This window comes from Oncorhynchus tshawytscha, linkage group LG07 (genome assembly GCF_018296145.1).
Source record: "Oncorhynchus tshawytscha isolate Ot180627B linkage group LG07, Otsh_v2.0, whole genome shotgun sequence".
Lineage (NCBI taxonomy): Eukaryota > Metazoa > Chordata > Actinopteri > Salmoniformes > Salmonidae > Oncorhynchus > Oncorhynchus tshawytscha.
In genome coordinates this window covers 61135688-61162251 of record NC_056435.1, presented here as the reverse complement: position 1 = coordinate 61162251, position 26564 = coordinate 61135688, and the positions used below count along the sequence as shown (strand labels likewise).

General features: G+C 49.0%; 1 protein-coding gene across 4 annotated transcripts in view; it reads right to left on the bottom strand.

The window, feature by feature from the left end:
• The window catches only part of LOC112246223 (histone deacetylase 7-like), a 90639-nt gene that overhangs the window by 26273 nt on the left and 37802 nt on the right, over positions 1 to 26564 (bottom strand). For 2 of the 4 annotated variants that reach the window (XM_042324773.1, XM_042324772.1), the window contains exons 5-12: positions 22404 to 22524; positions 19459 to 19565; positions 18649 to 18708; positions 16354 to 16476; positions 14732 to 14838; positions 2163 to 2409; positions 1243 to 1436; positions 815 to 1003 (exon numbers count right to left, since the gene is read on the bottom strand). In XM_042324773.1, the coding sequence (XP_042180707.1) occupies positions 815 to 1003; positions 1243 to 1436; positions 2163 to 2409; positions 14732 to 14838; positions 16354 to 16476; positions 18649 to 18708; positions 19459 to 19565; positions 22404 to 22524 (1148 nt within the window). The remainder of the gene's footprint in view (positions 1 to 814; positions 1004 to 1242; positions 1437 to 2162; positions 2410 to 14731; positions 14839 to 16353; positions 16477 to 18648; positions 18709 to 19458; positions 19566 to 22403; positions 22525 to 26564) is intronic. The other 2 variants (XM_042324775.1, XM_042324774.1) reach the window with 2 other exon arrangements.

Here is a 26564-nt window from a genome sequence, read left to right as displayed (position 1 = left end):
GGAGAGGATTGGAGGGAGAAAGGGAGAGGAATGGAGGGAGAAAGGGAGAGGATTGGAGGGAGAAAGGGAGAGGATTGGAGGGAGAAAGGGAGAGGATTGGAGGGAGAAAGGGAGAGGATTGGAGGGAGAAAGGGAGAGGATTGGAGGGAGAAATGGAGAGGAATGGAGGGAGAAAGGGAGATGAATAGAGGGAGAAAGGGAGATGAATAGATTGAGAAAGGGAGATGAATAGAGGGAGAAAGGGAGATGAATAGAGGGAGAAAGGGGGAGGAATGTAGGGAGAAAGGGAGAGGAACGGGAGAACACAGAGAGAGAGAGAGAGAGAGAGAAAAAAAAAGATAAGTATTATTATTTTGTTTGTTTATTTGTTTACCCATTACTTTAGCAATGACATAAAACAGGCAACTACGAGCTGAGCTATTGAGCTGTGATTCTATGGTGCCCTCTATTGGTGAGCCAAACAGTTGGTCTGAACTGAAGCTGTAGTTGGGAGTGGGACTAATTGAATAATTTTCTGTATGACCTAGGTAGCGCTTCAGGTGTGTTGTAAGTGTGTGTGCGTCCGCATGCATGTATATCAGAGGAGGCTGGTGGGTGGAGCTATAGGAGGATGGGCTCAATGTAATGGCGGAATGGACTAAATGGAACATAGTCAAACGTGGTTTCCATATCTTTGATACCGTTCAATTAATTCCATTACAGCCATTACAACGAGCTTGTCCTCCTATAGCTCCTCTGATGCATGTGTGTGTGTGTGTGTGTGTGTGTGTGTGCGTGCGTGTATGCATGTGTGCATACATGTGAGATCGTGTACCTGATTCACCAGAGGTGTGTATTTCCTGATATGTTCCCCATGGCTGTCTCGTGAGGATGTATACTCTGTGTCCCACATTGACTCAGAGCTGCTGGTTCTACTCTGTCTACTTCTCTGGTATCCATCCTCCTCCCCTAACCTGATCTCCGCTGGGTCCATGTCCTCCGAGGAGATCTGTGTGAGACGAGGCTTCTCACAGGATCAAAGGTCATCATGCGTTAGTCTTCACTCTTCTTCTTCTTCATGTCTCACTAGTAGTATTATGCAGTATGTAGATATATGTATTGTACTGTGTGTGTGTGTGTGTGTGTGTGTGTGTGTGTGTGTGTGTGTGTGTGTGTATGTGTGTGTGTGCGTGCGTGCACATGAGCATGTTGCTCGACAATTCCCAAGCTGTGTGAGTGTGTCCAATCTGTGCTCCTTCTCACCTGGTCCAGGTGTGTGTTTTGTTTGAGTCTCTCCAGCAGCAGATTGTGGTTCTGCTGCAGTAGCTGGTGCTGCTGGTGAGAGTGCAGTGGGGGCTCAGACCGGGTCCGACCCAGGGGCCTGTGGGGACCCAAGGTGGCCAGGCCTTCCAGTCTGGAGGAGGGGTACTGGATAAGGCCTGGGTTCAGACCTCGCACTGGAGGAAGAGAGTGAAGGGGAAGAGAGAGGGATAGAGGGAGGGAGAGAGAGAGCGAAAGAGAGTAAGAGGGAGGGAGAGAGAAAGGGGGAGAGAGAGAGAGGGGAGAGAGAGCAAGAGAGAAGGAGAGGGGGAAAGAGAGAGAGAGAGAGACAGACATCAGGATCATCATGTTTGACAAAAAAATTAAGAAAATGACTAGAGAGGAAGTAGACTGTTGTGGGAATGTTTTTTATTTATCTAGGCAAGTCAGTTAAGAACAAATTATTATTTAAAATGACAGCCGCTCGGGGAACAGTGGGTCAACTGCCTTGTACACCCGCATTGCTTGCTGTTTGGGGATTTATGCTGGGTTTATGTACAGCACTTTGTGACATCAGCTGATGTAAGAAGGGCTTTATAAACCCATTTGATTGATTCATTGTTCAGGGGAAGAATGACATATTTTTACATTGTCAGCTCGGGGATTCGATCCAGCAACCGCTCGGTTACTGGCCCAATGCGCTAACTACTAGGCTTTGATGAGTCTGGGTAACCATGAAATAGATCAGTTTGATGAGTCTGGGTAACCATGAAATAGATCAGTTTGATGAGTGGATGAAGTAAGTGGCATTCAGTCAAATGGTCAATAGAGGGCGGTGTCGCTCTGTGTGTGTTTGACTAGCTGTGTATGCAGCAGTCCAGAGGGCTCCAGGATGACTACAGGTGTGTGTGTGTGTGTCTCACCAGTGACTAGCTGTGTATGCAGCAGTCCTGAGGGCTCCAGGATGAACATGGGCTGCAGGTGATGGTGGGCAGCACTGTGTCTCTCCATGGGCAGGTAGACCTGGGGCAGTACCCTGGCCACCCTCTGATAACTACCCGTTTCCCAATCACCATGGCCAGGAAGCCCGGTGCTGATGCTCGGCAGTGCGGTGGAGCAGGGCACCATGAAGTGGGCCAGCGTACCATCCTGGAGTAGCAACCTCTGAGCCTGAAGGAGGGAGGGAGGTCCGGAAAACACAAAACATTCAAACATAACTGCTAAACACACTAAATCAATTGAGTAGTGTTAACTCAAAAAACAATAGTAATTTAAACTTGATTCAATTCCAGTAGGTAGTGTGCACTCAATTACTAACTGCCGGGTTATCAAAGTTCAGTCCTCAAGGTTTCAATGTCTGTTAGAATAGATTGACTGTTTCATTCCTTTAGTATAAGTGTAAGAGCAGAAAAAAAGCATCAGTTTGCTGAAATCTGAGTGGTGAAAAATATTGGAAACAGTACGGCCCAGCGTCGTCAGGGTTAGGGGAGGGTTTGGCCCAGCGTCGTCAGGGTTAGGGGGAGGGTTTGGCCCAGCGTCGTCAGGGTTAGGGGAGGGTTTGGCCCAGCGTCGTCAGGGTTAGGGGAGGGTTTGGCCCAGCGTCGTCAGGGTTAGGGAGGGTTTGGCCCAGCGTCGTCAGGGTTAGGGGAGGGTTTGGCCCAGCGTCGTCAGGGTTAGGGGAGGGTTTGGCCCAGCGTCATCATCAGGGTTAGGGGAGGGTTTGGCCCAGCGTCGTCAGGGTTAGGGGAGGGTTTGGCCCAGCGTCGTCAGGGTTAGGGGAGGGTTTGGCCCAGCGTCGTCAGGGTTAGGGGAGGGTTTGGCCCAGCGTCGTCAGGGTTAGGGGAGGGTTTGGCCCAGCGTCAGGGTTAGGGGAGGGTTTGGCCCAGCGTCGTCAGGGTTAGGGGAGGGTTTGGCCCAGCGTCGTCAGGGTTAGGGGAGGGTTTGGCCCAGCGTCTTCAGGGTTAGGGGAGGGTTTGGCCCAGCGTCGTCAGGGTTAGGGAGGGTTTGGCCCAGCGTCGTCAGGGTTAGGGGAGGGTTTGGCCCAGCGTCGTCAGGGTTAGGGGAGGGTTTGGCCCAGCGTCGTCAGGGTTAGGGGAGGGTTTGGCCCAGCGTCGTCAGGGTTAGGGAGGGTTTGGCCCAGCAGTCGTCAGGGTTAGGGAGGGTTTGGCCCAGCGTCGTCAGGGTTAGGGGAGGGTTTGGCCCAGCGTCGTCAGGGTTAGGGGAGGGTTTGGCCCAGCGTCGTCAGGGTTAGGGAGGGTTTGGCCCAGCGTCTTCAGGGTTAGGGAGGGTTTGGCCCAGCGTCGTCAGGGTTAGGGAGGGTTTGGCCCAGCGTCGTCAGGGTTAGGGGGAGGGTTTGGCCCAGCGTCGTCAGGGTTAGGGGAGGGTTTGGCCCAGCGTCGTCAGGGTTAGGGGAGGGTTTGGCCCAGCGTCGTCAGGGTTAGGGGAGGGTTTGGCCCAGCGTCGTCAGGGTTAGGGGAGGGTTTGGCCCAGCGTCGTCAGGGTTAGGGGAGGGTTTGGCCCAGCGTCGTCAGGGTTAGGGGAGGGTTTGGCCCAGCGTCGTCAGGGTTAGGGGAGGGTTTGGCCCAGCGTCGTCAGGGTTAGGGGAGGGTTTGGCCCAGCGTCGTCAGGGTTAGGGGAGGGTTTGGCCCAGCGTCGTCAGGGTTAGGGGAGGGTTTGGCCCAGCGTCGTCAGGGTTAGGGAGGGTTTGGCCCAGCGTCGTCAGGGTTAGGGGAGGGTTTGGCCAGCGTCGTCAGGGTTAGGGAGGGTTTGGCCCAGCGTCTTCAGGGTTAGGGAGGGTTTGGCCCAGCGTCGTCAGGGTTAGGGAGGGTTTGGCCCAGCGTCGTCAGGGTTAGGGGAGGGTTTGGCCCAGCGTCGTCAGGGTTAGGGGAGGGTTTGGCCCAGCGTCGTCAGGGTTAGGGGAGGGTTTGGCCCAGCGTCGTCAGGGTTAGGGGAGGGTTTGGCCCAGCGTCGTCAGGGTTAGGGGAGGGTTTGGCCCAGCGTCTTCAGGGTTAGGGGAGGGTTTGGCCCAGCGTCGTCAGGGTTAGGGAGGGTTTGGCCCAGCGTCGTCAGGGTTAGGGAGGGTTTGGCCCAGCGTCGTCAGGGTTAGGGGAGGGTTTGGCCCAGCGTCGTCAGGGTTAGGGAGGGTTTGGCCCAGCGTCGTCAGGGTTAGGGGAGGGTTTGGCCCAGCGTCGTCAGGGTTAGGGGAGGGTTTGGCCCAGCGTCGTCAGGGTTAGGGAAGGGTTTGGCCCAGCGTCGTCAGGGTTAGGGAGGGTTTGGCCCAGCGTCGTCAGGGTTAGGGAGGGTTTGGCCCAGCGTCGTCAGGGTTAGGGGAGGGTTTGGCCCAGCGTCGTCAGGGTTAGGGGAGGGTTTGGCCCAGCGTCGTCAGGGTTAGGGGAGGGTTTGGCCCAGCGTCGTCAGGGTTAGGGGAGGGTTTGGCCCAGCGTCGTCAGGGTTAGGGGAGGGTTTGGCCCAGCGTCGTCAGGGTTAGGGAGGGTTTGGCCCAGCGTCGTCAGGGTTAGGGGAGGGTTTGGCCCAGCGTCGTCAGGGTTAGGGAGGGTTTGGCCCAGCGTCGTCAGGGTTAGGGGAGGGTTTGGCCCAGCGTCGTCAGGGTTAGGGAGGGTTTGGCCCAGCGTCGTCAGGGTTAGGGGAGGGTTTGGCCCAGCGTCGTCAGGGTTAGGGAGGGTTTGGCCCAGCGTCGTCAGGGTTAGGGGAGGGTTTGGCCCAGCGTCTTCAGGGTTAGGGGAGGGTTTGGCCCAGCGTCGTCAGGGTTAGGGGAGGGTTTGGCCCAGCGTCGTCAGGGTTAGGGGAGGGTTTGGCCCAGCGTCGTCAGGGTTAGGGGAGGGTTTGGCCCAGCGTCTTCAGGGTTAGGGAGGGTTTGGCCCAGCGTCGTCAGGGTTAGGGGAGGGTTTGGCCCAGCGTCGTCAAGGTTAGGGGAGGGTTTGGCCCAGCGTCGTCAGGGTTAGGGGAGGGTTTGGCCCAGCATCGTCAGGGTTAGGGGAGGGTTTGGCCCAGCGTCGTCAGGGTTAGGGGAGGGTTTGGCCCAGCGTCGTCATGGTTAGGGGTGGTTTTGGCCGGCCAGGATGTCCTTGTCACATCGCGCTCTTGCAACTCCCTGTGGCGGCACGCTGACTTCGGTCGCCAGCTGTACGGTGTTTCCTCTAACACATTGTTGCGGCTGGTTTCCGGGTTAAGCGAGCAGTGTGTCAAGAAGCAGTGCGGCTTGGCGGGGTTGTGTTTCAGAGGAAGCATGGCTCCCGACCTTCGCCTGTCAGATTCAGTACGGCCCGGGGGCTGTGTGCGGCCCGCGACCTGATTCAGTACGGCCCGGGGGCTGTGTGAGGCCCTCGACCTGATTCAGTACGGCCCGCGGAATCATGCTCAGATGACATATAGAATTTGAGATACACACGTTACAAATAGTAGCTAGCTAGAAATTGCACAAAAAAAAAGGTTTTCAAAGATTTCAAAGAAAAGGAAAACAGACAGTGAATGTTGGGTGTTCCAGCAAGAGTGGACATCAACATATATCTTTATTGAGGTATCAGGGAAAGCTGTGTGCTTTGTGTGCAAACAGAGCATCGCTGCCGTGAAAGACTACATCTTGTCCCGACACTTCCAGACGAAGCAGGCAGAGAAACATAGGAATATGTCTTCTGAGCGGTGGGCATCTAAAGAGTGGCTTTCTTAGTTGCAAAAGCAGCAAGGACATTTCACAAAACTGCATTCAGCAGATGGAATTGCGAGAGCTAGCTATGTACTGTCCCACAAAATTGCTAAACATAGCAAACCATTCGCTGAGGGCAAATTCATTAAAGCGTTTTTAATTGACTCTGCAGCAATACTTTGCCCTGAGAAGGAAGAGCTGTTTGAAAATGTTTCCCTGTCTAGACGAACAGTGACACGGCATGTTGAGGACATTGCAGAGAATATGGAACAACAGTTGAAAGACAAGGTACAGGATTTCACCTATTTCTCCTTGGCCCTGGATGAGAGCAGTGATGCACGTGACACGGCACAGTTGTTGATATTCTTACGAGGTCATAACCCCAGACTGTGAAATTACAGAGGAACTTCAGTGCAGTCAATGAAGAGCACAACCACAGGGAAAGATTTATTAGAGGAGGTTAATAAGTGTGTGGCAAAGCTGGGACTGAGTTTTAAAAATATATCCAGTGTGACCCACTGATGGGTGCCCAAACTTGATAGGAAAAAACGTCCTTTTGAAAAGGATGCAAGATCAAATAGCTGAGCTGAACCCAGATCAGAAAATGTATTTCCTGCATTGCATTTTTCATCAGGTGGTGCTCTCAAACGTGTTCTGAAAACGAGTCTGTTGTGGATACAGTCACTAAAGTGGTAAACTTCATAAGAGCAAAATCTTTAAACCACAGGCAGTTTGTCTGACTGTTGGAAGAGACAGAGTCGGGTCATGCAGATCTCCCCACCACACAAATGTGAGATGGCTGTGTTTCGGGAAGGAGCTTAAAAGGGTGTGGGACCTGAAGTCGGAGATTGATGAGTTTTTGCAAATGAAAGAAAAATATGTTGATTTCCCTCAACTGCAAGATAAAGAATGATTGACTGATTTTGCCTTCACCGTGGACATCATGGCCCTCAGGAATGAACTGAATTCCAAACTACAAGAGAAGGGCCTTTTTGTACATCAGATGTACAGCCTTGTCAAAGCCTTCAAGGGAAAATGACTCATCCTGACCCGCCAAGTAGAAGCCAACAATCTCACCCACCTTCTGATTCAACTAGTCTGTTCCCTATCAGATGACCTTCTAACACTACTAGTCTGTTCCCTATCAGATGACCTTCTGACACTACTAGTCTGTTCCCTATCAGATGACCTTCTGACACTACTAGTCTGTTCCCTATCAGATGACCTTCTGACACTACTAGTCTGTTCCCTATCAGATGACCTTCTAACACTACTAGTCTGTTCCCTATCAGATGACCTTCTGACACTACTAGTCTGTTCCCTATCAGATGACCTTCTGACACTACTAGTCTGTTCCCTATCAGATGACCTTCTGACACTACTAGTCTGTTCCCTATCAGATGACCTTCTAACACTACTAGTCTGTTCCCTATCAGATGACCTTCTAACACTACTAGTCTGTTCCCTATCAGATGACCTTCTAACACTACTAGTCTGTTCCCTATCAGATGACCTTCCGACACTACTAGTCTGTTCCCTATCAGATGACCTTCTAACACTACTAGTCTGTTCCCTATCAGATGACCTTCTGACACTACTAGTCTGTTCCCTATCAGATGACCTTCCGACACTACTAGTCTGTTCCCTATCAGATGACCTTCTAACACTACTAGTCTGTTCCCTATCAGATGACCTTCTGACACTACTAGTCTGTTCCCTATCAGATGACCAGCGGGAGAAGTATACATCTCTGCTGTGTGTTTTTAACAGTGTTTTCTGTTCCCTATCAGATGACCAGCGGGAGAAGTATACATCTCTGCTGTGTGTTTTTAACAGTGTTTTCTGTTCCCTATCAGATGACCAGCGGGAGAAGTATACATCTCTGCTGTGTGTTTTTAACAGTGTTTTCTGTTCCCTATCAGATGACCAGCAGGAGAAGTATACATCTCTGCTGTGTGTTTTTAACAGTGTTTTCTGTTCCCTATCAGATGACCAGCGGGAGAAGTATACATCTCTGCTGTGTGTTTTTAACAGTGTTTTCTGTTCCCTATCAGATGACCAGTGGGAGAAGTATACATCTCTGCTGTGTGTTTTAACAGTGTTTTCTGTTCCCTATCAGATGACCAGTGGGAGAAGTATACATCTCTGCTGTGTGTTTTTAACAGTGTTTTCTGTTCCCTATCAGATGACCAGCGGGAGAAGTATACATCTCTGCTGTGTGTTTGAGGAAAATGACATGGTGTTGAGTTTCCTCTCCTTTCACCTTCAATGTGGATAAGTCTCCCACTGACCTGCAGTGATTGGAGAACTATTCAAAACAATGTCACTGACGAGGTTCTATGCATCTCAGCATGAACAAAACTTTCCAAAGATTAGGAGTCATGCACAGAAGATGTTTGTACTGTTTGGGTCAACCTATGTATGTGAACAGACATTTTCAGTGATGAAATATAAGTTAAGGCACAGATCATCTCTTACTGACTCTCACCTCTCAGCAATCCAGCGCATAGTGACGTCAGAAACTATACCTGACTTCACTGCTCTAGTCAGTGCCCATCAGAGACTTCACTCCTCACACTGATTGAGTAGTTTAAATGTAATGTTGAGCTCTCTCTCTCTTTCTTGTGTTTTTGTGCCTATCCGTTAACAAGAGTTCTGTCCGTGGTGCTGAATGCACAGTGTACTTTCCCTACGTGTAGTTTATTGCATGTTTAATAATGAAAATACTACAAAAAGGAGAACATGGATGTGGTTTATTTCTGTTGATGTTAAAAAGTGAAATAAGTAGCATATCTGGACGTGATTTACAGTAGAGTCAACACAGTCATACACAATGTATAATCCTGTAATATGATTCTGGCCCGCGATGGCAAAAATATATTCTAATGTGGCCCTCCATGGAAAATACTTCCAGGGGGATGCAGGAAAACGCTACCTGCCCCAATGCATAGTGCCAACTGTAAAGTTTGGTGGAGGAGGAATAATGGTCTGGGGCTGTTTTTCATGGTTCGGGCTACGCCCCTTAGCTCAAATGAAGGGAAATCTTAATGCTACAGCATGCAATGACATTGTGGATGATTCTGTGCTTCCAAATTTGTGGCAACAGTTTGGGGAAGGCCCTTTCCTGTTTCAGCATGACAATGCCCCCGTGCACAAAGCGAGGTCCATACAGAAATGGTTTGTTGAGATCGGTGTGGAAGAACTTGACTGGCCTGCACAGAGCCCTGACCTCAACCCCATCGATCACCTTCGGGATGAATTGGAACGCCGACTGCGAGCCAGGCCTTATCGCCTTAAATCAAGGCCCAACCTCACTAATACTCTTGTGGCAGAACGGAAGCAAGTCCCTGCAGCAATGTTCCAACATCTAGTGGAAAGCTTTCCCAGAAGAGTGGAGGCTGTTGTAGCAGCAGAGTAATGTGCAAATAAATTAACTGTGTGTCCTGAATACAAAGCATTATGTTGGGGCAAATCCAACACAACACATCACTGAGTACCACTCTTCATATTTTCAAGCATGGTGGTGGCTGCATCATATTATGGGTACTGTATGCTTGCAATCATTCAGGACTGAGGAGTTTTTAGGATTTAAAAGAAAAGGAATATAGCTAAACACAGGTAAAGTCCTACAGGAACACCTGGTTCAGTCTGCTGACATTGGAAGACAAATCCACCTTTCAACAGGACAACAACCTAAAACATTAGGCCAAATGTACACTGGATTTTCTTACCAAGACGACATTGAATGATGCCTAGTTATAGTTTTGACTTAAATCGGCTTTAAAATCTATGGCAAGACTTGAAAATGATTGTCAAGCAATAATCAAAGACCAACTTGACAGAGCTTGAGAATTAAAAAAAAAATTGTACAATCCAGGTTTGCAAATCTCAGACTTACCCAGAAAGACTCACAGCTGTAATCGCTGCCAAAGGCTGCCAAAGGTGATTCTAACATGTATTGACTCAGGGGATTGAACACTTATAATCTAGGGGAGTGGGAGGAGAGATGGTGGGAGGAGAGAGGGGGGTGGGAGGAGTAAAGGTTGGTGGAAGGAGAGAAGGTTGGTGGAAGGAGAGAAGGTTGGTGGAAGGAGAGAAGGTTGGTGGAAGGAGAGAAGGTTGGTGGAAGGAGAGAAGGTTGGTGGAAGGAGAGAAGGTTGGTGGAAGGAGAGAAGGTTGGTGGGAGGAGAGAAGGTGGTGGGAGGAGAGAAGGTGGTGGGAGGAGAGAAGGTGGTGGGAGGAGAGAGGTGGTGGGAGGAGAGAAGGTGGTGGGAGGAGAGAAGGTGGTGGGAGAGAGAGGGGGGTGGGAGGAGTATAAGGTGGTGGGAGGAGAGAAGGTGGTGGGAGGAGTATAAAGTGGTGGGAGGAGAGAAGGTGGTGGGAGGAGTATAGTGTGGTGGGAGGAGAGAAGGTGGTGGGAGGAGTATAGTGTGGTGGGAGGAGAGAAGGTGGTGGGAGGAGTATAGTGTGGTGGGAGGAGAGAAGGTGGTGGGAGGAGTATAGTGTGGTGGGAGGAGAGAAGGTGGTGGGAGGAGTATAGTGTGGTGGGAGGAGAGAAGGTGGTGGGAGGAGTATAAGGTGGTGGGAGGAGAGAAGGGGTGGGAGGAGTATAGTGTGGTGGGAGGAGAGAAGGTGGGGGAGGAGAGAGGGAGGAGTATAGTGTGGTTGGAGGAGAGAGGAATATAGTGTGGTGGGAGGAGAAAAGGGGGTGGGAGGAGTATAGTGTGGTGGGAGGAGAGAAGGTGTTGGGAGGAGAGAGGGGTGGGAGGAGTATAGCGTGGTGGGAGGAGAGAGGGGGTGGGAGGAGTATAGTGTGGTGGGAGGAGAGAGGGGGTGGGAGGAGTATAGCGTGGTGGGAGGAGAATAGCGTGGTGGGAGGAGAAGGGGGTGGGAGGAGAGAGGTGGTGGGAGGAGAGAGGGGTGGGAGGAGATAGCGTGGTGGGAGGAGAATAGCGTGGTGGGAGGAGAGAGGGGTGGGAGGAGTATAGTGTGGTGGGAGGAGATAGGGGGTGGGAGAAGTATAGTGTGGTGGGAGGAGAGAGGGGGTGGGAGGTGTATAGTGTGGTGGGAGAAGAGAGAGGGGTGGGAGGAGAGAGTGGGGTGGGAGGAGAGAGGGGTAGGAGGAGAGAGGGGTAGGAGGAGAGAGTGGGGTGGGAGGAGGAGAGAGGGGTGGGAGGAGTATAGTGTGGTGGGAGGAGAGAGGGGGGGGGTGGAGAGAGGGGGTGGGAGGTGTATAGTGTGGTGGGAGAAGAGAGAGGGGTGGGAGGAGAGGGGGGTGGGAGGAGAGAGGGGTGGAGGAGAGAGTGGGGTGGGAGGAGAGAGTGGGGTGGGAGGAGAGAGGTGGGGGAGGTTGAGAAGGTGGTGGGAGGTTAGGTGGGAGGAGTATAAGGTGGTGGGAGGAGAGAAGGGGGTGGGAGGAGTATAAGGTGGTGGGAGGAGAAGGGGGTGGGAGGAGATAAGGTGGTGGGGAGGAAGGGGGTGAGGAGAGAAGGTGGTGGGAGGAGTATAAGGTGGTGGGAGGAGTGAAGGGGTGGGAGGAGTATAGTGTGGTGGGAGGAGTGAAGGGGTGGGTGGGAGGAGTATAGTGTGGTGGGAGGAGAGAAGGTGGTGGGAGGAGAGAGAGGGGGTGGGAGGAGTATAAGGTGGTGGGAGGAGAGAAGGGGTTGGGAGGAGTATAGTGTGGTGGGAGGAGAAAGGGGGTGGGAGGAGAGAAGGTGTGGGGAGGAGAGAGGTGGTGGGAGGAGAGAGGGTTGGGAGGAGTATAGTGTGGTTGGAGGAGAGAGGAGTATAGTGTGGTGGGAGGAGAAAAGGGGGTGGGAGGAGTATAGTGTGGTGGGAGGAGAGAGGGTGTTGGGAGGATTATAGTGTGGTGGGAGGAGAGAGGGGTGGGAGGAGTATAGCGTGGTGGGAGGAGAATAGCGTGGTGGGAGGAGAATAGCGTGGTGGGAGGAGAGAGGGGGTGGTGGGAGGAGAGAGGGGGTGGGAGGACGAGATAGGGGTGGGAGGAGAGAGAGGGGGTGGGAGGAGTATAGTGTGGTGGGAGGAGAGAGGGGGGAGGAGAGAGGGGGTGGGAGGTGTATAGTGTGGTGGGAGAAGAGAGAGGGGTGGGAGGAGAGAGTGGGGTGGGGAGGTGGGGTGAGGAGGGGAGTGGGGAGGAGTATAGTGTGGTGGGAGGAGAGAGGGGGTGGGAGGAGAGAGGGGGTGGGAGGAGAGAGTGGGGTGGGAGGAGAGAGGGGTAGGAGGAGAGAGGGGTAGGAGGAGAGAGTGGGGTGGGAGGAGAGAGGTGGGTGGGAGGAGTGAGGGGGTGGGAGGAGAGATGGTGGGAGGAGAGAGGGGGTGGGAGGAGAGAGGGGGTGGGAGGGAAGAGGGGGTGGGAGGAGAGAAGGTGGTGGGAGGAGTATAAGGTGGTGGGAGGAGAGAAGGGGTGGGAGGAGTATAGTGTGGTGGGAGGAGAGAGGGGTGGGAGGAGTATAGTGTGGTGGGAGGAGAGAAGGTGGTGGGAGGAGAGAAGGGGGTGGGAGGAGTATAAGGTGGTGGGAGGAGAGAAGGGGTTGGGAGGAGTATAGTGTGGTGGGAGGAGAAAGGGGTGGGAGGAGAGAGGGAGAGAGGGTGGGAGGAGAGAGGGTTGGGAGGAGTATAGTGTGGTTGGAGGAGAGAGGAGTTTAGTGTGGTGGGAGGAGAAAAGGGGGTGGGAGGAGTATAGTGTGGTGGGAGGAGAGAAGGTGTTGGGAGGAGAGAGGGGTGGGAGGAGTATAGTGTGGTGGGAGGAGAGAGGGGGTGGGAGGAGAGAGGGGTGGGAGGAGAATAGCGTGGTGGGAGGAGAGAGGGGGTGGGAGGAGAGATAGGGGGTGGGAGGAGGAGAGGGGGTGGGAGGAGTATAGTGTGGGAGAGAGGGGTGGGAGGAGAGAGGGGTGGGAGGAGAGAGGGGGTGGGAGGTGTATAGTGTGGTGGGAGAAGAGAGAGGGGTGGGAGGAGAGAGGGGGTGGGGTGGGAGGAGGAGAGAGGGGTGGGAGGAGAGAGTGTGGTGGGAGGAGAGAGGGGGTGGGAGGAGAGAGTGGGTGGGAGGAGAGAGGGGGGTGGGAGGAGAGAGGGGTGGAGGAGAGAGGGGGTGGGAGGAGAGAGGTGGGTGGGAAGAGTGAGGGGGTGGGAGGAGAGAGGGGGTGGGAGGAGAGAGGGGGTGGGAGGGAAGAGGGGGTGGGAGGAGAGAAGGTGGTGGGAGGTTAGAAGGTGGTGGGAGGTTAGGTGGGAGGAGGAGGGGAGGAGAGGGGGGTGGGAGGAGTATAAGGTGGTGGGAGGAGAGAAGGGGTGGGAGGAGTATAACGTGGTGGGAGGAGAATAAGGTGGTGGGAGGAGAGAAGGGCGTGGGAGGAGTATAGTGTGGTGGGAGGAGAGGGGGGTGGGAGGAGTATAGTGTGGTGGGAGGAGAGAAGGTGGTGGGAGGAGAGAAGGGGTGGGAGGAGAGAAGGGGTTGGGAGGAGTATAGTGTGGTGGGAGGAGAAAGGGGGTGGGAGGAGAGAAGGTGTGGGGAGGAGAGAAGGTGGTGGGAGGAGAGAGGTGGTGGGAGGAGAGAGGGGGTGGGAGGAGAGAAGGTGTGTGGGAGGAGAAGGTGTGTGGGAGAAGGTGTTGGGAGGAGAGAGGTGGTGGGAGGAGAGAGGGTTGGGAGGAGTATAGTGTGGTGGGAGGAGAGATGGGGTGGGAGGAGTATAGCGTGGTGGGAGGAGAATAGCGTGGTGGGAGGAGAGAGGGGGTGGGAGGAGAGAGGGGGTGGGAGGAGTATAGTGTGGTGGGAGGAGAATAGCGTGGTGGGAGGAGAATAGCGTGGTGGGAGGAGAGAGGGGGTGGGAGGTGTATAGTGTGGTGGGAGGAGAGAGGGGTGGGAGGAGAGAAGGTGTTGGGAGGAGAGAAGGTGTTGGGAGGAGAGAGGTGGTGGGAGGAGAGAGGGTTGGGAGGAGTATAGTGTGGTGGGAGGAGAGAGGGGGTGGGAGGAGTATAGCGTGGTGGGAGGAGAATAGCGTGGTGGGAGGAGAGAGGGGTGGGAGGAGAGAGGGGGTGGGAGGTGTATAGTGTGGTGGGAGGAGAGAGGGGGTGGGAGGAGTATAGTGTGGTGGGAGGAGTATAGTGTGGTGGGAGGAGAGAGGGGGGGTGGGAGGTGTATAGTGTGGTGGGGGAGAGAGGGAGGAGTGTAGTGTGGTGGGAGGAGAGAGGAGTATAGTGTGGTGGGAGGAGAAAAGGGGGTGTGAGGAGTATAGTGTGGTGGGAGGAGAGAAGGTGGGGGGAGGAGAGAGGCGTGGGAGGAGTATAGTGTGGTGGGAGGAGAGAGGGGGTGGGAGGAGTATAGCGTGGTGGGAGGAGAATAGCGTGGTGGGAGGAGAATAGCGTGGAGGGAGGAGAGAGGGAGGAGTATAGTGTGGTGGGAGGAGAGAGGAGTATAGTGTGGTGGGAGGAGAAAAGGGGTGGGAGGAGTATAGTGTGGTGGGAGGAGAGAAGGTGTTGGGAGGAGAGAAGGGGTGGGAGGAGTATAGTGTGGTGGGAGGAGAGAGGGGTGGGAGGAGGAGAGAGGGGGTGGGAGGAGGAGAGAGGGGGTGGGAGGTGTATAGTGTGGTGGGAGGAGGAGAGAGGGGTGGGAGGAGTATAGTGTGGTGGGAGGAGAGAGGGGGTGGGAGGAGAGAGGGGGTGGGAGGAGGATAGTGTGGTGGGAGAAGAGCGAGGGGTGGGAGGAGTGAGGGGTTGGAGGAGAGAGGGGAGTGGGAGGAGAGAGGGGGTGGGAGGAGAGAGGGGGTGGGAGGAGAGAGGGGGTGGGAGGAGAGAGGGGGATTGAGAGGGGCTCACCACGTGGGTTAGTCCGGTAGTAAGTGGGCTGTCCGAGAGAAGGCTGTCATTGGGCGAGCTGCACCCAGACACTGGAGTGCTACATGTGCTGCTGCTGGGGGAGGAGTCTGCAGGACGGAAGAGAAGGACAGCCAATCAGGATAATACATTGAACTGTGTATGTATCTGAACTTGGCCATTTTTTAAATTTATTTTTTATTTCACCTTTATTTAACCATGTAGGCAAGTTGAGAACAAGTTCTCATTTACAATTGCGACCTGGCCAAGATAAAGCAAAGCAGTGTGACACATACAACAACACGGAGTAAAACAAACATAGTCAATAATACAGTACAAAAGTAAGTCTATATACAATGTGAGCAAGTGAGGTGAGATAAGGGAGGTAAAGGCAAAAAAGGCCATGGTGGCGAAGTAAATACAATATAGCAAGTAAAACACTGGAATGGTAGATTTGCAGTAGAAGAATGTGCAAAGTAGAGATAGAAATAATGTGGTACAAAATAAATAAATAAGTGTTTCTAGTTTCAGAGATTTTTGTAGTTCGTTCCAGTCATTGGCAGCAGAGAACTGGAAGGAGAGGCGGCCAAAGGAAGAATTGGTTTTGGGGGTGACCAGAGAGATATACCTGCTGGAGCGCATGCTACAGGTGGGTGATGCTATGGTGAGAGATAAGGGGGGACATTACCTAGCAGGGTCTTGTAGATGACCTGGAGCCAGTGGGTTTGGCGACGAGTATGAAGCGAGGGCCAGCCAACGAGAGTGTACAGGTCGCAGTGGTGGGTAGTATATGGGGCTTTGGTGACAAAACGGATGGCACTGTGATAGACTGCATCCAATTTATTGAGTAGGGTATTGGAGGCTATTTTGTAAATGACATCGCTGAAGTCGAAGATTGGTAGGATGGTTAATTTTTACAAGTGTGTGTTTGGCAGCATGAGTGAAGGATGCTTTGTTGCGAAATAGGAAGCCAATTCTAGATTTAACTTTGGATTGGAGATGTTTGATATGGGTCTGGAAGGAGAGTTTACAGTCTAACCAGACACCTAGGTATTTGTAGTTGTCCACATATTCTAAGTCGGAAACGTCCAGAGTAGTGATGATGGACGGGCGGGCAGTTGCAGGCAGGGATCGGTTGAAGAGCATGCATTTAGTTTTACTTGTATTTAAGAGCAATTGGAGGCCATGGAAGGAGAGTTGTATGGTATTGAAGCTCGTCTGGAGGGTTGTTAACACAGTGTCCAAAGAAGGGCCAGAAGTATACAGAATGGTGTCGTCTGCGTAGAGGTGGATCAGAGACTCACCAGCAGCAAGAGCGACATCATTGACGTATACAGAGAAGAGAGTTGGTCCAAGAATTGAACCCTGTGGCACCCCAATAGAGACTGCCAGAGGCCCGGACAATAGGCCCTCCGATTTGACACACTGAACTCTATCAATAAGAAATGCGTGTTACTTTTTCCGCTGTGCTCATTAATGAATACAACCCAGGTGCTAGTGCTAATGTTAGTGCTAGGCTGGGGCAAAACTGCTGGGGCCGTACAGCATCAGGAAGGAGGAACACTAAGAGAAAATAAAATGAGAGGCTTTTTTGATAGACAGTGGACACAACAAGGCAGAAGTACCCAGAGTATCCGGCATTCTAGGCTTGATTGTGGGCGGGGTGCTGGTCTTGCGTTGGAGAGGGTTCTGCCTGGAGTTGATGTGCTTCTTCAGTTTACTTCTCACCTTCAGGAGGGGATCAGAAGCTGAACACACACAAACACACACACGCGAGCACACACATACCACACACAAGCACGTACACACAGACACAACATACAAATGGATGTTAATAGTTTGGCCAATTCAGGACATTTCTCTAACACATCCTTAGACAGTACACAACAAAACAGTCAGCTGAATGCATAAAAGCTGAGCACAATCAATTTAGGCAAATCAAAATGGCTACAGATCCATAATGTTCTATCTTATCATAAATCCTCTACAGTACATAACAAAACCCTATCAAAGCTCTTCAACAGCACGGCAGAACAAAAAACTAAAGTTTCATGTTTATTTTGGCAACTAGCACAATAGGCTTAACTACATGATCAATCAGTGAGCGGCTTGGCCCAGACAAAAGACGCATATGACTGAGGGGTGTGTAGCTGCGAAATAGCCAACGCTGCTAGGGTAATACAGGTAACTAATGGCATTGTAATTGAACTTCAGGTGACATAGTGTACAGTTAGTAGGAACCACTCCTTAGTACTGTAGTCCTCACACATAGAAATGGAAAGAGGGAATGCCTACTATCTTTGCAACTGATCACGTCTAATCAAATCAAATTGTATTATAGTCACATGCTTTATAAACAATTAGGTGTAGACGACCAGTGAAACGCTTACTTACAGGCCCAGAAAAATAGAAAATAGCTACCTCTGTACCAGAGCTGTTGCCATAAAATGTCATGTTAATTTCTGTTCCCTAAGCCGCCTCCAATGTCGTTTTAGACAATTTGACAGTACGTTCGACCAGCCTCACAACTGCAGACCACGTGTAACCACGCCAGCCCAGGACCTCCATATCCGGCTCCTTCACCTGTGGGATCGTATGGAGGGGGGTGCGGAGGAGTATTTCTGTCTGTAATAAGGCCCTTTTGTGGGGAAAAACTCATTCTTATCGGCTGGACCCCTGCCCAGTCATGCGAAATCCATAGATTAGGGCCTCATTAATTTATTTAAATTGACTGATTTCTTTATATGAACTGTAATTCAGCAAAATCTTTAAAATTGTGGCATGTTGCATTTTTGTTAAGTATATTTAGCAGGCTTATGGCTTGAGGGTAGAAGTTGTTCAGGGTCCTGTTGGCAATTGCCATGCGGTAGCAGAGAGAACAGTCTATGACTTGGATGGCTGGAATCTGACCATTTTTAGGGCATTCCTCTGACACCGCCTGGTATAGAGAGCCTGGTTGGCAGGGAGCTCGGCCCAAGTTATGGGCTGTGCGGCATCCCAAGCCCAGACCTCAGAGGATGTGCAGACCAGCTGGCTGGAGTGTTAATGGGCATATTCAATCTCTCCCTATTCCAGTACCCTCTGTAGAGCCTTACGGTTGGATGCCAAGCAGTACCAGGCGGGGATGCAGCCAGTCAAGATGCTCTCAATGGTTCAGATGTAGAACTTTTTGAGGTTCTGTGTGCCCATGCAAAATCTTTTCAGCATCCTGAGGGGGAATAGGCGTTGTTGTGCCCTCTTCATGACTGTGTTGGTGTGAGTGGACCATGATATATCCTTAGTCATGTGGACACAGAGGAAGCTCTCGACCCTCTCCACTACAGCATCGTCGATGTGAATGGGGGCGTGGTGTGCACTCCGTTTCCTGTAGTCCACGATCAACTCCTTTGTCTTGCTGACATTGAGGGAGAGGTTGATGTCCTGGCACCGGACTGCCAGGTCTCTGAACTCCTCCCTATAGGCTGTCTCATCATCGTCAGTGATCAGGCCTGCCACCGTTGTGTCGTCAGTAAACTTAATGATGGTGGGGGATACAGAGTCGTGGGTAAACAGGGAGTACAGGAGGGAACTAAGCAAGCACCTCTGAGGAGCCCCGTGGCGATGGTCAGCGTGGTGGAGATGTTGTTGCCAACCACAACCACCTGGGGGCAACCCGTCAGGAAGTCCAGGATCCAGTTTCGGAGGGAAGTGTTCAGTCCCAGGGTCCTTAGCTTAGTGATGAGTCTGGAGGGTGCTATGGTGTTGAACGCTGCGCTGTAGTCAATGAACATCATTATCGCATAGTTGTTCCAGGTGGGAGAGGGCAGTGTGGAGTGCAATAGAGATAGCATCATCAGTGGATCTGTTGGGGCAATATGTGAAAAGCACTTAATGAAGACAGAAGTCAGTGCTATGGGGCGATAGTAATTTAGTTCAGTTACCTTCGCTTTCTTGGGTACAGGAACAATGGTGGACATCTTGAAGCAAGTGGGGACAACAGACTGGAATAGGGAGAGATTGAATATGGCCATTAACACTCCAGCCAGCTGGTCTGCACATCCTCTGAGGTCCCGGCTTGGGATGCCGTCTGGGCTGGCAGGCTTGCTAAGATTAACATGCTTAAATGTCTTACTCAAGTCGGCCAAGGAGAACGAGAGCTCACAGTCCTCCTGAGCGGCGGCTGCCCGCGTCAGCACGGTTTTCCTCTAAGCGGAAAATGACATACACACTATGTCCGTATGTTATTCATCCCCCCAATCAGTAAGACAGACATGCCTGACATTCTCACAAAAGGTTTGTTTTACACATACTTTAGTTATGTAACTAACTTTGTCTTTCTTTCATGCTTTCTTTCTCTATTTGTCTAGTAATTTACTCTCTTGTTCTTTCTCACTGTTGCCCTCTAGGCTTGGTGTCTCCCCCCTCTGAACTCTGTCTCTCTCTACATCAGTGTTCAGTATATGTGTGTTAACATGTATCTAACTACATAACTCACCCAACAACTATCAGAGTAGGAATGCAGAACTACTGTAGGATCATATCCCTGTCCATGAAATCTGATTAATTATGTTCTAAAAGGTCAAAGTGATCCTAGATGAGCACTGCTGTGCTCTGGTTTAGCACATCTTTCATGGCAGACCCAAACCATTGTCAGGAGTCGACCGCATGTTGTTTACAATGTCACCTGATGACACCATAGTGAGAACCGGAAACAATCTTGTAGTAAATGTACAAACTACAAAATGTCTCACCTGTTCTTCTGAGGGGCGTGTCCTTGCGTTGGTCACATGGTGGATGATGGACAACAGGGGTCACCATGTGAGGCTTTGGGGGCATGTCAGGATCTGGGGCCAGTTCCCTATGCAACCAAGACAGTCAGTTGAGAGTCATCCACCAAAATGTTAAATAACCATAGCTAAGTGTCTACTGTTTTGTGTTCTATTACTGGTGGCCTCAAAAATAATGTTGATGAAAATGGACAGTAAAGAATCGTATTGTAAAATATTGCTTCACTCAGGCCAGTCAGTCTGGCTGTAATCTATCACCTAATCTAATGAGTCACTCAGGCAGTAATCTATCACCTTACCTAATGAGTCACTCAGGCAGTAATCTATCACCTAATCTAATGAGTCACTCAGGCAGTAATCTATCACCTAATCTAATGAGTCACTCAGGCTGTAATCTAGCACCTAATCTAATGAGTCACTCAGGCCAGTTAGTCAGGCTGTAATCTATCACCTAATCTAATGAGTCACTCAGGCTGTAATCTATCACCTAATCTAATGAGTCAGGCCAGTTAGTCAGGCTGTAATCTATCACCTAATCTAATGAGTCACTCAGGCCAGTTAGTCAGGCTGTAATCTATCACCTAATCTAATGAGTCACTCAGGCTGTAATCTATCACCTAATCTAATGAGTCACTCAGGCCAGTTAGTCAGGCTGTAATCTATCACCTAATCTAATGAGTCACTCAGGCTGTAATCTATCACCTAACCTAATGAGTCACTCAGGCCAGTTAGTCAGGCTGTAATCTATCACCTAATCTAATGAGTCACTCAGGCCAGTTAGTCAGGCTGTAATCTATCACCTAATCAATGAGTCACCAGGCAGTAATCTATCACCTAATCTAATGAGTCACTCAGGCTGTAATCTATCACCTAATCTAATGAGTCGCTAGGCCAGTTAGTCAGGCTGTAATCTATCACCTAATCTAGAGTCACTCAGGCCAGTTAGTCAGGCTGTAATCTATCACCTAATCTAATGAGTCACTCAGGCTGTAATCTATCACCTAACCTAATGAGTCACTCAGGCCAGTTAGTCAGGCTGTAATCTATCACCTAATCTAATGAGTCACTCAGGCCAGTTAGTCAGGCTGTAATCTATCACCTAATCTAATGAGTCACTCAGGCTGTAATCTATCACCTAATCTAATGAGTCACTCAGGCTGTAATCTATCACCTAATCTAATGAGTCACTCAGGCTGTAATCTATCACCTAATCTAATGAGTCACTCAGGCTGTAATCTATCACCTAATCTAATGAGTCACTCAGGCCAGTTAGTCAGGCTGTAATCTATCACCTAATCCAGTGGTTACCAAACGGTCAATCGCGATCTTCAAGGTATTCTTAGTGGATCACCAAACATTTCTGTAGAAAAGCTTGTGCTCCTTTTTTCTTTCTGTGGGTTGCTCTGTTGGTAGTACCGGGTCGGCAGTGTTCCCATTCTGTACCCTTTCATTTGTCTGAAAAGACAAACTCCGCCGACCCAGTGGAATGGGAGATCTGTGGCTAAATCATGAGGGCCTACTGTGCTGGCCAATCAGATAGCTCAAATCACCGTGCCTACCTACAGCTACCCACGACCCTAGCCACAGTAAAGTTTGATACTAGTCTATGTGAGATTAAATAACATTTAAAACCATGACCAGAGAGAGACTGTGAAAGAATACATCAAACAGCTGCTGTTTTTATGACTGAGTTCATGTCTAAGTTTTATTCAGCGCTGTCAGCAGTGTTTTTATTCAACACTATTACAAAACATAAAACGTGCTTCTCTCTACTTCTACTCAAGATGCAGCTGCAATGAATGAGTAGCCAAGTGTATCGATAGCCCTGCGTTTTAATTATTATTATTAGCTCGTCTATTTTAATATCAAGGAGTATTTGACTTTCTCTGGTCATAGGAACAATATGAATTTGTGCCGGAGGCAAATGCGGTGCTACTCAAGTTAACGGCATCAGGTGGAAGACTGTTTCCCTCTCTCTTGTCAGTCTCAACAGAGGGGAAAAAGGAGAGAGCAGTGACCATGAGACGCGGACCCTTTCCTGTTCTCTTCTTCCCTCCACTGAGACTAATGTCGTGTTCAACACAACTGTGAACTCTGAAAATAACGAGATCCGACTGGGGAAAATGGTTTTGAACAACTCGGAAACTCTGGCATCTTTCTAAAGCTCCGACGTTCCGACCTGAAGTTCACTGACGTCATGATTTGACCTCTTTTTCCCCGAGTTCCCAGTTGTCTTGAACGCACCATAACAATCAGATGCAGGTACAATACCATCAGTCCAGTAAAATAAAACAGCTAATTGTTATAAATTATTCAAATGTATGCTCAGCAGTGCCTTGCAAGTGCTACACCAACTGATCTATTTTGTTATCAAAGCTTGAATTTTGAAATATAATAAAGTCTGAGAAGAACAATATTGTCAGGCCATACATTTAGCCAATATGCTGTGATAAAGTATTAGGCCTACTTCACAAATGTCATTCCTACAGAAGAGTTTTTATTAGGTTAATGATTTTTTTTTAAGTCATGTTAAAAATAATCTGAGTGGTAGTTCTTGGCTTGCTTTTTGACTTCGAAGGTAATCTTGACTCAGAAAAGGTTGGTGACCACTGACCAGAGTCACTCAGGCCAGTCAGTCAGGCTGTAATCTATCACCTAATCTAATGAGTCACTCAGGCCTATCTAGATTGTTTTAGAGGTATATTTGTCTTACTTTCATCCCTTATGAGGATAATTTGTGGGACAGGATTTGATAGGTGAGAAGAAAAAGATGGTAGTTCCACCAAAGGCATGGGAGTCTAATAACAGTATATTTTCATGAGTGGACACACACAGCTCTCGCTCTCTCACAATCATACATTTTTTAAAGTAGAAACTTTAATCAATGTCTCTCCTGTTTAGATTCTCACCTGTAACTCCTGGGCGTGTTTCTGGTGGGGTTGGAGGCGGTCGTCTCCAGGGCGGCCTGCTCCGTCCTCTTCAGGATTTGGCTTCTGAGTTTCTGTTTCACCAGGGGACTGGCCACAGCACCTGTCCATCAACAGAGTCACCCAATCAGAGTGTCACGGATCCCTCCGGAACATTCATTACGCACACCTGGCCCCTATTCCCAGTGATTAGTAATTATTACAATTACGCATTTTCACACCAAAGTACGTTCATCTCTAGGAGATAGAACGTGTCTCTTTCCTGAGCGGTATGACGGCTGTGTGGTCCCATGGTGTTTATACTTGTGTACTATTGTTTGTACAGATGAATGTGGTACCTTCAGGCGTTTGGAAATTGCTCCCAAGGATGAACCGGACTTGTGGAGGTCTACAATTGTTTTTCTAATTTATTTTGATTTTACCATGATTTCAAGCAAAGAGGCACTGAATTTGAAGGTAGGCATTGAAATACATCCACAGGTACACCTCCAATTGACTCAAATTATGTCAATTAGCCTATCAGAATCTTCTAAAGCCATGACATAATTTTCTGGAATTTTCCAAGCTGTTTAAAGGCACAGTCAATTTAGTGTATGTAAACTTCTGACCCACTAGAATTGTGATACAGTGAATTATAAGTGAAATAATCTGTCTGTAAACAGTTGTTGGAAAAATTACTTGTGTCATGCACAAAGTAGATGTCCTAACCGACTTGCCAAAACTATAGTTTGTTAACAAGAAATGTTTGTGGAGTGGTTGAAAAACAAGTTTTAATGACTCCAACCTAAGTGTATTTAAACCTCTGACTTCAACTGTATACAGTGCATTCGGAAAGTATTCGGACCCATTGACCTTTTCCACATTTTGTTACATTACAGCCTTGTTTTGAAGTTGATTAAAACGTTTTTTTCCCACCTCATCAATCTACACACACTACCCATGATGACAAAGCAAAAACAGTTTTTTAGAAATGTTTGCAAACTCAACTTACACTACCATGTCATGTTTGTGTCAAAAAGATTGATACATGAACCCTCCTCAAAAGTTTCAATGGCCTTGCATGGAATGTGATATTAAAAGGTACTGCTGATAGAAATGAATGGACAGACAAGGAGGGAGGAGCAGGAGAGGACAATGAATGGACAGACAAGGAGGGAGGAGACATAATATTCCCCTCAATATGATGGAAATGAATGGACAGAGCAGGAGAGGACAATATGATGGAAATGAATGGACAGACAAGGAGGGAGGAGACATAATATTCCCCTCAGAGCAGGAGAGGACAATATGATGGAAATGAATGGACAGACAAGGAGGGAGGAGACAATATTCCCCTTAACAATAATGGAAATGAATGGACAGACAAGGAGGGAGGAGACAACTAACATAATAACACAACACATAATAAAAGTGTTAGATACCCTATTTAGCGTTGGTCAGATGAGAAACTAACTGTACTGCATCAAAAAAACAACAGCAAACTTCACTCAGCGTACCTGTACACAGTACCACAGACAGACATTATATCATCAGAGATCCAAGCCCAATGTTTTTAAGGGATGAACTATAGCACTTTTTAACCAATATTATTGCATATCCAGGATCCATGTGAACTGACACCTTGCAGGTTTGATTGAACTCTGCCCTGTATATAAGCTGTGCAAAAGCGACTCAGGGTAGGAGATGCTAATCTAGGATCAAATGCCCTGTGTCCATCTAATCCTATTCATTGTGACCGGAAAGGAAAAACTGATCCAAGATCAACACTTCTACTCTGGGAAAACTTTATGAATACGGTCCTTGAGTAGAGAAACGATGAGAAGAGAGAGAGAGAGGTCTGCAAGAGTGTTCAGACCGACAGTAAAACACACCCACACACTTACAGTGCATTTGGAAAGTATTCAGACAACTTGATTTTTAACCACATTTTGTTACAATACAGCCTTTTTCTAAAATGGATTAAATCATCTCACCACAATACCCCATATTGACAAAGCAAAAACAGGATTTGTCACACCTGTATTTGGGGAATTTCTCCCATTCTTCTCTGCAGATCCTCTCAAGCTCTGTCAGGTTGAATGGGGAGCATTGCTGCACCGCTATTTTCATGTCTCTCCAGAGATGATCGATCTGGTTCAAGTCCGGGCTCCAGCTGGGCCACTCAAGGACATTCAGAGACTTGACCCGAAGCCAATCCTGCATTGTCTTGACTGTGTGCTTAGTGTCGTTGTCCAGTTGGAAGTTGAACCTTCACCCCAGTCTGAGGTCCTGAGATCTATGGAGCAGGTTTTCATCAAGAATCTCTCTGTACTTTACTCTGTTCATCTTTCCTGCGATCCTGACTAGTCTCCCAGTCCCTGCCACTGAAACACATCCCCAGAGCATAATGTTGCCATCACCATGCTTCAGCGTAGGGATGGCACCAGGTTTCCACCAGACATGATGCCTGGCATTTAGGCCAAAGAGTTCAATCTTGGTTTCATCAGACCAGAGAATTGTGTTTCTCATTTTCTCATGGTCTGAGAGACCTTTAGGTGCCTTTTGGTAAACTCAAAGCGGGCTGTCATGTGCCTTTTACTGAGGAGTGTCTTCCGCCTGGCCACTCTACCATAAACACCTGATTGGTGAAGTGCTGCAGAGATGCTTGTCCTTCTTGAAGGTTCTCACATCTCCACAGAGGAACTCTGAAGCTGTCAGAGTGACCATCGGGTTCTTGGTCACCTTCCTGACCAAGGCCCTTCTCCCCCGATTGCTCAGTTTGGCCAGGCGGCCAGCTCTAGGAAGAGTCTTGGTGGTTCCAAACTTCTTCCATTTAATAATGATAGAGGCCACTGTGTTCTTGGGGACCTTCAATGCTTCTGACATTTTTTGGTACCTTTCCCCAGATCTGTGCCTCAACACAATCCTGTCTCAAAGCTCTGCGGACAATTCCTTCGACCTCATGGCTTGGTTTTAGCTCTGACATTCACTGTCAACTGTGGGACCTTATATTTAGACAGCTATGTGCCTTTCCAAATCATGTCCAATCAACTGAATTTACCACAGGTGGACTCCAGGTGGTCTCCAATATAAATCGAAACATCTCAAGGATGATCAATGAAAACAGGATGCACCTGACCTCAATTTAGAGTCTTATAGCAAAGAGTCTGAATACTTATGTAAATAAGGTATTTCTGTTTTTTTAAATACATTTGCAAACATTTCTAAAAACCTTTTTTTGCTTTTTCATTATGGGGTATTGATGATTGTCATTAATTTAATCCATTTTAGAATAAGGCTGTAACATTTAAAAAATGTGGAAAAAGTGAAGGGGTCTGAATAATTTCTGAATGCACTGTAAGCCTCATCAAAATTGTATCTTGAAGATCTCCAGACAGATCCTTGGACTTCATGGTATAGGTTCTGCTCTGACACACACTGTCAATTGTGGGACCTTTTATTAACAGGTGTGTTTCTATCATGTCAAACAATTGAATTGGCCACAGGTGGACTCCAATCAAGTTGTAAGACATCTGAAGGATGATCAAAACAAATTGGATGCACCTGAGCTCAATTTGGAGTGTCATAGCAAAGGGGTATGAATACTTACTGAATGTAAATTAGATATTTCTGTATGTAATTTTCATTACATTTGCAAGAATTTCTAAAAACATGTTTTCACTTTATGGTTTATTGTGTGTAGATGGGTGAGAAAAAAACATATATTAGAATATATTTTGAATTCAGGCTGTAACACAACAAAATGTGGAATAAGTCAAGGGATATGAATACTTTCTGAAGGCACTGTATAGTATACCTTACTAGGATTGAAAAAGTGAATCCAATCTCCTCTAATAAAAAATCTCTCCCTAATTTCTGAACCACACAAGTAACATCAGTAGGCTACAGTAGACCACACTCCAGATGGGGAGGGGCAGGTTGCCTACACACTCACTGGCAAAGATTTCCAGTTGGCAGAAAGACACTGGAATATGTTTGTGTGACAGAGTGAGGGCTTTACATACAAACCTTGTTGCTTTTTTTGTGGGACTGAAAAAAATTCCCTTAATGTAAAATAATATTATTAACAGTTCCCATGCTTTTAAAAATAATGTTTCTGTTCCACAACAGTATAGATCACCTTCGTATCATGGTTCGGATTCT